Below are 11,360 nucleotides of genomic sequence, written 5' to 3'. Positions count from 1 at the left end.
GAAAGCCGCCCACTCCTGGTCACCAAGGGGACGGTGCAGGACTCCAGGTTGCCCACGATGGAGGGGCACAATGCCACTGTACTTTAACAGCCTACCCCCCTCCCCTCATCACAGTCCTAGGTCAAAGGTCAATCATCCTGTGCCAACACTGTGCCGTTGCCGAGAGGGTTGTTCTGTTCTGCTTGCCCATCTCAATTCCCCTACTCCCTGACCTGAGACCTGTAAACCCGTGAAGCCGTGTTCAGCCCTTTGTCTTTCCACTTAAAAAGATTATCTAGATCAGACTTTTCACTGGTAAGGGATAAGGGCAATGCCAATGGCTATGTGGAATTTTTCTTTTTCTTTTTTTTTTAATCAGTGTCGTTATTTTATGATTAATAATCAGGTCTGATGATGACACACAGCTGGTGGCTTTCTGTATCACTCCCTTCTGGAGCCCTGTTAGATTGAAAGTCGGGGGGTCAGGACATTTTTATTTTAAAGAAGGACCAATCACATGCGCTCACTTTCAATAGGATGCGACCTGCTCATCTCAAGACTGCAGGATGCCAGAGGCACTTTTATCTTTGAGAAAAAGATGTGTTTGTTTGTTGATATTTGCTTGCTTGCTTGTTTATTTATTCATTTGTTTATTTATTATTTGGAAGCTCTGTAAATTATTAATGGTAGCATTCCATATTTTTTTAGCTCTGTTGGGTTAAAAATGTAAGTCCAACATTAAATTGAATTAAAACACTTCTAAAGGGGCACTGCTGAATGGACGGGTTGAGTGGAAAACTACAGCAAGCTTTTTCCAGTATGTTGAACATGTATCTTGATACTAAGAGTGGGTCCATATCGGCCCTGTTTCTAAATAGTGTATTTTTGTGTACAAGTGATCATTGAAAATGGATGGATATCAAAACAGTCATATTTTCATGAAATTCAACTTATGTAAATAGAAAGCATTGAAAAGATGTCAATTACTTTTGCTTGGATCTTGGTTGTTCTGTCTCAAGCAGTTGAGTAAGCATTCTTGCCAGAGGCACACTTAATGAAACCATTACCTGTACTAATGTCTAAAATATCTGTCTTTTCCAACAGCCTAATTTTGACATTGTTGTGTAGTTACCCTTTAAGTGTGTTTTAATATATCAGATATTGAGCTTACATATTTTTCATAATTTCTATCGAAGAGAAACTATTGAATAATTGAATGTTTTCCTCAAAATGGAAATAATATATATATAAATAAGATTTGTAACTGTCTGTTAAAAAGCCACGTCCCAATGCAGTAATTCACCTGTGTCTGTTGAACATAACAAAAATACCATTCCAGACAGTGGTATCAGTCCTAAATCAAGAGATAAGGCCTCAGCAAATTTTTCAATGTACTATTAAACTGGATGGTCTGTATCGCTAATTCAACCTTTCAAATTCTCATCTCCCTGACAAACTGCACCTGATATAAATAGTTCCAGCACTTTCTCAATATGTATTCCTCAATCTCTCTGACAATTTTGTCACCTGTGTGTGATTGACACATTACACATTTTATTACATTTCGTCAGTGGGAATTAAGGTCTTGACCATCAGTACGCAGCAGATGTAATAAAGAGAAAGGATACTACGCATCTCTGCCAGGACATTCAGTTTATAACACTGAAACACTTGTGTTGGACTTGTATGAGATTACCTTCTGTGATAATGGGTCATTAAAGGCTTTGAGAGAAAATAATAGATGGATTTTATGTACAGGTGATGCAAGCAGCCATTCCATCATTTACTTTTCTTATTGGTTTATTAATTAATTCTCCAGGTGAATGGAGAGCATGTTTGCATTTTAAAGTTTATTTTAAGCCATCTCCTATTGGGACAGAGCTGCCCTTGTAAAATTTGTATAGTAATTAAACTATTGTACTATGTCTCTGGTAAAACCATGTAAGTTGACCCTCATTGGTGAGAAAACTAATAAATTGCTCTATAAAATCTACTGCTTGGTTAAAAAAAACATTACCTCAAACTAGCTTGTGAAATTATAACTACTACTACTACAAGCCATAACAAATATTGTGTCCAGACAACACAGACAAATGCAGACAGTGTGCTGGGAAAAGATAGTTTATTTATTTGTGATATTTCTTACAAACACCCTTTTTACAATATGAGAAATAACACCTCCAAACGTTCCATTGCCTTGGACTTAATTTCTTGCAACTGATGATGACATACAAACAAGACAAAAATCAAAATCAAAACAGACCCACTTCTTTACAATATTACTGAATTGTAAAAACCACAACACACCAACATTCCATCTTCACCCTGCAAAATACCCTAAACGTATGGACGCAAAGATACCCAACATTCAACACTGATACAAATGAAACCATGGGAACCATCCCCTCCCCCATGCCCCCCCCCACCAGAGAAGGTGGCAGGATCTTAATCAAGCCCATTCAAACCTCACTTTAACTGTTACGTTTCAACTTATGACGTCTTCACAAGCCATTCTAAATAAAGCAAGCCAATGAGCTCATTCGATGACTTGAGAAGCGTCACAGTAGCCACACTCACACACATTTTCGGACTTTTCTGAAGCATCGCCTGCTTGTTTGAGAAGAGCAGAGAAGATGATGATGGTCAGCGATGTGTGTTCAGGAATGTTTTAGCAATGTTAAAGTGCTATGTAATGACCTACCCTATTGGCCAATATTGTCATCTTCACAAGTGCAAGAATTTGGTAAACCCACATAAAATATACAGTCATGGACACTGATGCATCACTTAAATTGAAGGCAATGCTACTATTAACAGAGTTCAAGACTATCCAAAAACACTCCGTCATCAGTGTAAAAATATACCCTTTGCTGTGCAGAAACCCCGTACATTCATGTATTGCCTCTCCAATTCCTTAGTGTTCAACTCATCAACATTCAAAACCATCGTCTTGGACTCCGAGGTTTCTGTTCTCTTCAATAAAGTGCTTAGCTTCATTCTCATATGCACTAAATCATTGACCTCATTCTCTCTGAAATGAGAGAAAAATCAACTCATTTTGATCAGTTCATTTTCAGGAATTGTCATGCTATCTTTCAGAAAGTAAAGTTAATTCCTAGTGTAAATACTAAAATAGGAACCCCAAGGGCATTATTGCACAGGCACATACCTGAAGATAGGGGAACCGTTTTAATCTTTAAAGAAACTTAATTTCCACTGTAGTCTGTTAATAGGTAGTGCTCGGTTTCCTTAGTGCTATTCTATCAGGAATGTCTCGCCATGTTAGTCAGTAACAGCACAGAAAGACAATGATGAAGGGCTCACACAGACGTTCACATCAAAACAAAAGGAGAGCATACTACAGTGCAAGGCCTTGCTCTAGCGGACGATGGTCGACAAGACTGGCTCAGCTGGACTCATCCATGAGCTTGGCACCACTGATGCCCCGGTACGTGATGCGGCTGGGACGCACCAGCACACCGTAGCCTGACCGACAGCTGAAGTAGCGGCGTCCGTCCACAGAGCCGTCGTTCTTGCCCCGAGGACTGCGCAGCTCCAACCCCAGCCACATGCCCGGGGCAAAGTCGGCGGTGCCCACGTAGCGAATGGTGCCCATCTCACTGGCACTGCTCAGCAGGACCTGCATGCCCACGTGGAGTTTGACCATCTTGTCCGAGTTGGAGGAGGCTGTGTTGGTGGTGGTGGTGGTGGTGGCACCTCCTGTGCTGCTTGGGCGACGGCCTGAGGCCTCCATACCATAGCCAGCACTCGCTGTGCTCCAGCGACGTCGAACACTGCTTGAGCGGTTCCTGTGAAATTAAAAAATACGGCAGAACAAAAAGCAGAGAAACAGGAAAGGGTAATTAAAATAGACTAAGACCAATTAAAATAGACAGAAAAATAAAACATCTTTCAATTCATATTAATTATAAACAGATGATCCAATAGGTCTTCACACAGCACAATGTAAACACAAATTAGTAATCGCATCACTCAATGACTATGTTTACATGGACAGTAATAATATTCTGATATCAACCCGATTAAAGCATTTTCTAATTACCTTAACCCCAATACGGCCATAATGGGAACGCGCAATTATCGTGTGGAAACATGGAGTGTTCCAATCTAGGTCACAGTATTTAGATATGCATGGCCTTTTGGAGTTTTGGCAGAATTCTGTGACACATACCTATGGACAGGTAAGTCCTGTAATGTGAATTTGTTATTCACTGGACTACAATCTGTAACAAACATGAATGGAATATTTTATCAGCAACTAATGTAAACACCGTAATCTAAATATTGTCTTACTTGGAATAAGATCAATGGTCAGATTATTGCTGTCCAATGTAAACACAGCCGGTGATGTAAAGCTGAATACCTGCTGACTGGACTTTTACGATTTTGTTCCTTAGGTGTGGAGATGGCTGTTGATGTACTGAAACTCCGGCGTATTCCTGTACGAATGCAGCAAAATAAATACCAAAACAGAAGGCATCTTCATATAATTTTACACGACTTTCAAGCCTGTTAAAAAGTGAAAGTGAAGTCAAAGAGAGAAGCTCACCTGTCGTCGGGTGACTGAGTCGAGAGGAGGACAGCTCAGACAAGCAGTCCACCGAGCCGTGAATCCTGATTGAAAAGGGAGGACAGACGCTTAGAGTCAGTGTCATTTCCACCAACAGGAAGTTGTTGTCATAACCACTACATGTGGAGAAGGCTTATTTTCAGTTGTTGTGTCAGATAGATTATTCACTCACGTTTGTTGTATGTCTTATTTACAAATGTTGAGAATGGAAATCTGAATAGTTTTGAGAGCACTTAAGCAAAGTAGGTTGACAAAGTCAAAAACTAAAAAGGTTTATGGAGAGAGAGAGATGGAGAGAGAGAGAGAGAGAGAGAGACTGAGAGACTACTGGACTTGATTTATCCAATTTTCTTTTCAGTTTCAGAAAAACAAACACATTTCCTTTTTTTCCTTCTACTTACCGATAATGGACCGTATGCACAAAAGGCTCTTCAGGTAGCTCGTTTGTTGTTGTTGTGGACCCAGGTATGTTTTAACCTGCCGCTATTGTTAATGTAATTTGTGTCTACACGGACCCGGTTGATGGTTGCACCTAGTGAATCACCACGTTACGATGTAAAAGGATTTATGGTTTTAAGTGTTAAAATTGTTATTATTGGGTAAACAATGTTTTCATTGTTGGAGTGAAGATGTAAGGAGCAGAATATAACAGTAGATGCCGTTACAACACAGTTAACACTCCACCGGAAACACATGAGCTACCTGAAGAGTTTTTTGTGCATAAGGTCTATTTAAAACAAATCTCCAAAGGAATAAATGGGAAAGAGTAGTGAAAACACAGTCCTGCACTCAGGACAGAATGAGGGGAACTGAGAAGAAAGGCCATCTAGAAACAATCTAGATGAAAGGCCATCTAGAAACATGTGCCCATGGGGGGCTGGGTTCAAGTCTGACCTGGGTCATTTCCCGATCCCACCCCATCTCTCTCTCCCACTCACTTCCTGTCAAAAATAGAGTCAAAAGCCCCCAAAAAATATACTTTGAGAAGAAATAGTGGAGGAGCACTGGAGAGTAGCTCAAAGCACCTCAGGTGAGCCAGGATGAAAAGACGTTGCACCGCATGAGTGCCAAGACGTGACGTGAGGGCAACACCTCAGAGTGAAGCACATAAATATAAACACAGACTCGAGGAAAGCGGGAGATTAAAAAACAGGCGTCGCTTGTCATTGCGATGACAAGCGACAGAATAAGGAGAGAATACTGGCATAGGAAATTAAAAACTATGGGGCCTGAGTTTAACACTGTGATGCTGTGCTAGTTTACATTGAGTTGGTGCTTAGTGTGCTGTCCTTCTCTAACACGGTGATGCTGTGCTAGCCTCTTTCTGCTCTCCCCCCTGGGCTTGAGAAGTTCCTTGTGAATGTAACGCCGTCATACAGAATCATTCATCATTTTTAAATGACACCATTTTTAACTACTGAAATTCAACCATAAGCTTTCATTTACTCTTTAAATGTGCTGCCTTGCAATACAGCCCAATATTCTTTTTTTCCCCACTACATTACCATGAAATACGCACAGATGGCAAACTAAAAACATTTACAATTTTCAAAGACCATCAGGGAGTGATTGTTGAAGTGAGTTGAATGGACAGAAGACATACCTCTGCACGCGTGATGGAGGAGCAAAGACCCCATGCTTTGAGGGACACTTGAAGTACCTCACACCTCCAACAGAGCCGTCGTTCTTTCCGCTTGGTTTGTCCAATTCAATGCCCAACCAAAACCCTGACAACACAAACGTTCAATCAAATTCAAACTTGTGAAACTCTCCGTTAAATCTTGCAGAGATACAGGAAAGTAGCCATGCACAAAAGGTGGTGCTCAAATGAGCTCTTCAAGGAAAGTAATGAGCTCAAAGACAGGAATGATTGCAGAGTATTTCAACAGCGCAGTGCACTCAACTCAAAACGCCAGTGTGGCTACAGCAATCAGCGACAGCAGAGCCAGGGACTGCATAAGTGGGCATGAACCTTCAGAGAGAGGGCATGAAAGGACTGAACTAACATTTGAAAAGAAGAGGCTGGACACATTCGTCTCCTGGCCGCAGTCTCTTGAAAAGAACTACCTACAGTATTTAAGTTGACTCCCATCACGAAATATTAATTTAAATCAAAGCTTGTTGGATAGCAACATCATGTCAGGAGACTTTATTTCAAGCTGGTAGTCAGGGATCTGGTATATAAAACCATGATGTAATGACAAAAAGAATGATGCCTAACCAGAGATCACACAGTCCTCAAGGCTATTCACTGTACACAATCCTCAAGGATATTCACTGTACACAATCCTCAAGGATATTCACTGTACACAATCCTCAAGGATATACACTGTACACAATCCTCAAGGCTATACACTGTACACAATCCTCAAGGCTATACACTGTACACAATCCTCAAGGCTATACACTGTACACTGACAACTTTGGTAAGATGGCAAGACCCCAGCTTTCCTTTAGCCTACAGCCTAAAACCTGGAATGTTATTTAAGAAAAGCACAAACATGGATGCTTTGATTCCACACACACACAGGGCCAACCCCAAAGTGAGCTCTGAGGACTAAGGACTAAAGATTCACAGACTTTATTGATCTCAGGTGCTAAGTGAGTGAGTGTGTGAGACCACATGGGCTCATATAGGTATAAATGGGTTTGGGACAGCACTTCACGATGTTTAATAACAAAGACATTGCATTACCCACGCTTGAACTGTGGGTAATTCCCTTTGGTGAAGTCTGCGCCGATGCAGACTCACAGAAAGGACTCGGTAAGTGTGTACTCAAACCCTGATTGAACAGGGTTTGATTGAACGCGCACCAGAGTCTGTGAGTCTAGACTTTGGTACCCCCCCCCCCCCACAATTGTCTGCATTTACTGCATTCCCTGCGGGACCTTTGCAAGTTCAGTGAAAACCTGCTCAGCACAAAGAAAAGCATACATCAGCACCCTCCCAGTATCTCTCTAAGGTGATAAGCAAGTCTTGCACAGCTCTAGCTCATCTTACCATTAGTTATTTTGGGAACATCTCATGCTCTACGGCCAATGTTTTAGTGTGTGCTTTACACCACATCACATCTTCTCTGACTGCTGAGTTGAACTGGTCGGGAGGAGGTTATGTGCTAAGTTATAGCTCAAATCGTGTAATCTACCGCACACTGACCAATCAATAGTCTTAAAAACGAAGTTCTCTCACGTGTAGGATTCTGTCATATATCTTACAGGTGGAGCTCGCTACTCTACTAACATTTTGGATCTTGAATGCGCTTTAATAGGGCGGTGCGTGCAAATATCCCACTATGGACGTGCATACCATACAACAACTGATGACAATTGATTTATTTGATGTTATAGGTTAGACACAAAAAATGACCGCAGTGTAGATTAAGCTATTGCTCATGAATGCGGAAGTAATTGTTTTTAAATAGAGGCGGTCTTGTGCGTCTCCACGTTACACGATTGGCTAAAGTCATCCCAACACAGAGAACGCGCACAGATCTAAGCTGAAAGCCTAGTTTGACAAATATATTACATAACTGCAATCGTAGTATCACTTAACGTATACCCCTGAGTCAAGGCTTTGTCAAGCCTCGATATGTCTACATAGCCTAGATATGTCTAACATGCTTCGTAGTATACCCCACAGACTTAGTCCCTGTGCCAAAAAATAACAAGCCCTTATACCTGAACGACTATCAACCTATAGCCCTCACATCACTTGTGAGTGAGAGTCTGAGAGACTTATTAAAAACATCATCTGCTCATCCATCCCCAACACTATTGACCCACTGAAATTTGCTTACCGATCTAATAGATCTACTGAGGATGCCATCTCTCATGTCCTTCATACCACCCGCATATTGACATTGGAAAAGGGAATTATGTGAGGCTGCTGTTTATTGATTATAGTTCAGCTTTCAATTCCATTGCTCCTCACATGCTGGACTCTAAGACCTTGGACTAAATACCCCCCTCTGTGACTGGGTTTTCTTACTTTCTTACTGGCAGACCCCAGGTAGTGAGAATGGGCCAGCTCATCTCTAATTCCCTTATTCTGAACACAGGAGCTCCACAGGGCTGTTACTTGAGCCTACTGCTCTACTCTCTCTACACCTATGACTGTGTGTCATCTCACAGCTCCACTTCCATCATTAAGTTTGCTGATGATACAGTAGTCCTGGGCCTCATCTCCAACAACAATGAGACTGCCTTCTTGGAAGAGGTGAAAAAGCTGATTGCCTGGTGTCAGGCAAACTGTCTCCAGCTGAATGTCTGCAAAACCAAGGAGCTAACTGAAGACTTCAGAAGGAGACAGCAGCAGACTTACACCCCTCTCTTGATTGATGGAATATACAGGTAGAGAGAGTTAGTGGTTTTAAATATCTGGGAGTACATCTCTGAGGACCTGACCTGGGCTACTCACATCCAAGCTTATGGCCAGACAACGAAGCCACTAAAATCATAAAGGACTCCACCCATCCCAGTAACTGCCTGTTCAGTTTGTTGAAGTCAGACAAGCGCTTCTGCAGTTTGATGGCCAAAACTGAGAGACTAAGAAAAGGCTATTTCCCTCAGGCCAATAGACTCCTCAACATGGACATGCCTACTCTAATGAATTCCTTGGACTCTATCCCATTTGAATAACATTATTATATTGTATTATTTATTATTTTATTATTATTATTATTATTATTATTATTATTATTTATTATTATTAATAATGTCACTTTATTTTTTTTTAATTATTTATTATTAACTTCTGTTTTTAATCTGGTATCGGTTTTACTTAGATTCTTTCTATTTAACTCAGTCATGAAGCTAACCAGGCTTACATTTCACTACTTGTTATATACTGTTATAACTGTGTATGTGATGAATAAATCTCTCTGAATCTGAACACCAGGACCCCAAAAGGGATATTTCTGTCTGCAGTTTTCACTCACCTAAATTAGACATGTTCATTTTAAAAGCCTGTTGAAAATCTTTTTCATTAATTCTTTCTGGCCCACATTGTAATAAACTGAAGGTCTTACAGAGTAAAGATACTGCAATGAAGACATGATGTGATAAATAATACAACTGAAAAACCTGGGCCCAAAGCTATGAAAAATACCAAATACTATGAGACAACAGCTAAATGAAAGAAATGGATATTAATGTTTTCTTTTTCTATTTGGCTTATTCCTTACTTCTTATCTGACAAAAACTGTAATTTATTCTGACAAACTAGACATTTATTAAAGTTATTGGCTCTCTACAAATAGAAAATTGTGGTCATCAGCTGAGGGAAAATGTATTGCAGCATGAAATCTAAAAATCACTAAGACATTACTCCATTCTTGGCAGGATTTGAAGATGACTGTGTAGGTCACTAAGAATATCAATAAAACTGCTTTCTCTCCATGTCTTTCTCTGACTCAAGTCACTGCATTTCTGGCTTCATTGACTCAAAAACCTTGAACTGAAAGTTACTTTTTTATTTACAGCAAGCCAGTGACCAGAAAAAGAAAATTCAATAATATGAAGGTAATCAGAGTGAGTAAATTAAAAACTTAACTTGCTATTTTGGCACAGCAATCAACATTGTGTCACCATGACAGATACCAATTGAACAATGTTGTGGGTTGTCTGGGTGGGAAATGTCGTACATAACAAATCTAAGCAAAAGTGCTGAGATGCTGCCATCTAAATATAGGAAAATCCCCAAATGCAAATCTGAGAGCAGAGAGATAGGTAGACGTTACCTTGCCTAGAAAAACAGATCTATAAAACTACATTAAATGACGCTGACGCTGTTGGGTCCATCATGCACCATGTTCCTCACAAGCTGGTATTTATAGAATAAAATCATTAAATTCTCAGGTGGCTCCAAGAGAATCCACATTTATCTTTAAATGAACCCACTTTGTTCTGCCCATGGACATAATGACATAAGGAATCTCTGGAACCACAACCAAATGTAATGTAAAGTAATGTGATATTTTTCTTTTAATTCTAAATAACTATTCTTATAATTCTTGCATGGTATTCATCTTTTTGCTATGTGTTATGTGTATGATATTCATATATTTCTTATATATTCTTATATTTTGTGTCTCATAATTAGAAGTTCTCAAAGAAGGATTTGTGTACTCTGTCAGGTACACATCAAAGGGCCACTCTTAGTTCCTCTATATTCTCTGTGTCACCAGATAAAGTGTCTTTTCCAAATAATCAGTGACTGCAGCATGACGCTGTCAGTGTGTTCACATCTCATCACATCAGCGCAGGGCTGGCTCTGCTGCATGACAGTGTGATCCATAATACACTTTTTCATTATTTCCATTCATCAGCTGGTTTGGTTAACAGTAGCCTGGGTGCACATGGCTTCTGTTACTTCACTATTTCTGTTTGTGTCAGTCCTCCATATTTATTCACTTTTTCTTTCATATACAGGTGTTAGCCATTGTTCTCGTATGATGCGTGATGGGGCGAGTTGCCACGTCTTCACCGGTTATACATGTAGGTATCGAGTCTGAAGCCAAATTAGTTGAGTCTATTGATAAATACAGTAGAAGAGCACCTGGTCTATTGAAATCCCCATGGCAGGAGAGTAGGGAGGCTGTGTTTTCTGCAAGATACCCACATTGTTGCGTTCATTGTTGCTGCGAGCGATTTGGAGTCAAAGCAGCGTTTTGCTAGCCTGACGAGCCAGACCCACATTAAAATGTAGGGTCTAGGCACTCACCGTTCACAGTGCTCAGTCCGAGGGGCGGGATAATCAGTTGTCTTTCAAATTCCCTCTGCACGCAATAGG

The 11,360-nt window shown here is 40.4% G+C and overlaps 2 protein-coding genes across 8 annotated transcripts in view; one reads left to right on the top strand and one right to left on the bottom strand.

Annotated features, from left to right (window-relative positions):
* Nucleotides 1–1,972, top strand: part of alk (ALK receptor tyrosine kinase) — a 269,021-nt gene extending 267,049 nt beyond the window's left edge. For all 4 annotated transcript variants that reach the window (XM_048228498.1, XM_048228497.1, XM_048228500.1 and 1 more), the window contains one exon: nucleotides 1–1,972. This exon is cut by the window's left edge and continues 990 nt beyond it. In XM_048228498.1, coding sequence (XP_048084455.1) covers nucleotides 1–87 — 87 coding nt within the window. In that variant the 3' untranslated portion in view covers nucleotides 88–1,972.
* Nucleotides 1,973–2,084: 112 nt separating this feature from the next.
* The window catches only part of zgc:103755 (uncharacterized protein LOC449988 homolog), a 32,512-nt gene continuing 23,236 nt past the window's right edge, over nucleotides 2,085–11,360 (bottom strand). For all 4 annotated transcript variants that reach the window (XM_048227459.1, XM_048227460.1, XM_048227461.1 and 1 more), the window contains exons 13-16: nucleotides 6,174–6,297; nucleotides 4,550–4,614; nucleotides 4,364–4,439; nucleotides 2,085–3,788 (exon numbers count right to left, since the gene is read on the bottom strand). In XM_048227459.1, the coding sequence (XP_048083416.1) occupies nucleotides 3,386–3,788; nucleotides 4,364–4,439; nucleotides 4,550–4,614; nucleotides 6,174–6,297 (668 nt within the window). In that variant the 3' untranslated portion in view covers nucleotides 2,085–3,385. The remainder of the gene's footprint in view (nucleotides 3,789–4,363; nucleotides 4,440–4,549; nucleotides 4,615–6,173; nucleotides 6,298–11,360) is intronic.

This window comes from Alosa alosa, chromosome 19 (genome assembly GCF_017589495.1).
Source record: "Alosa alosa isolate M-15738 ecotype Scorff River chromosome 19, AALO_Geno_1.1, whole genome shotgun sequence".
NCBI classification, from domain to species: Eukaryota; Metazoa; Chordata; class Actinopteri; order Clupeiformes; family Clupeidae; genus Alosa; species Alosa alosa.
Note: the sequence above shows the minus strand (reverse complement) of the source record. Positions and strands in the feature narration are given on the sequence as shown.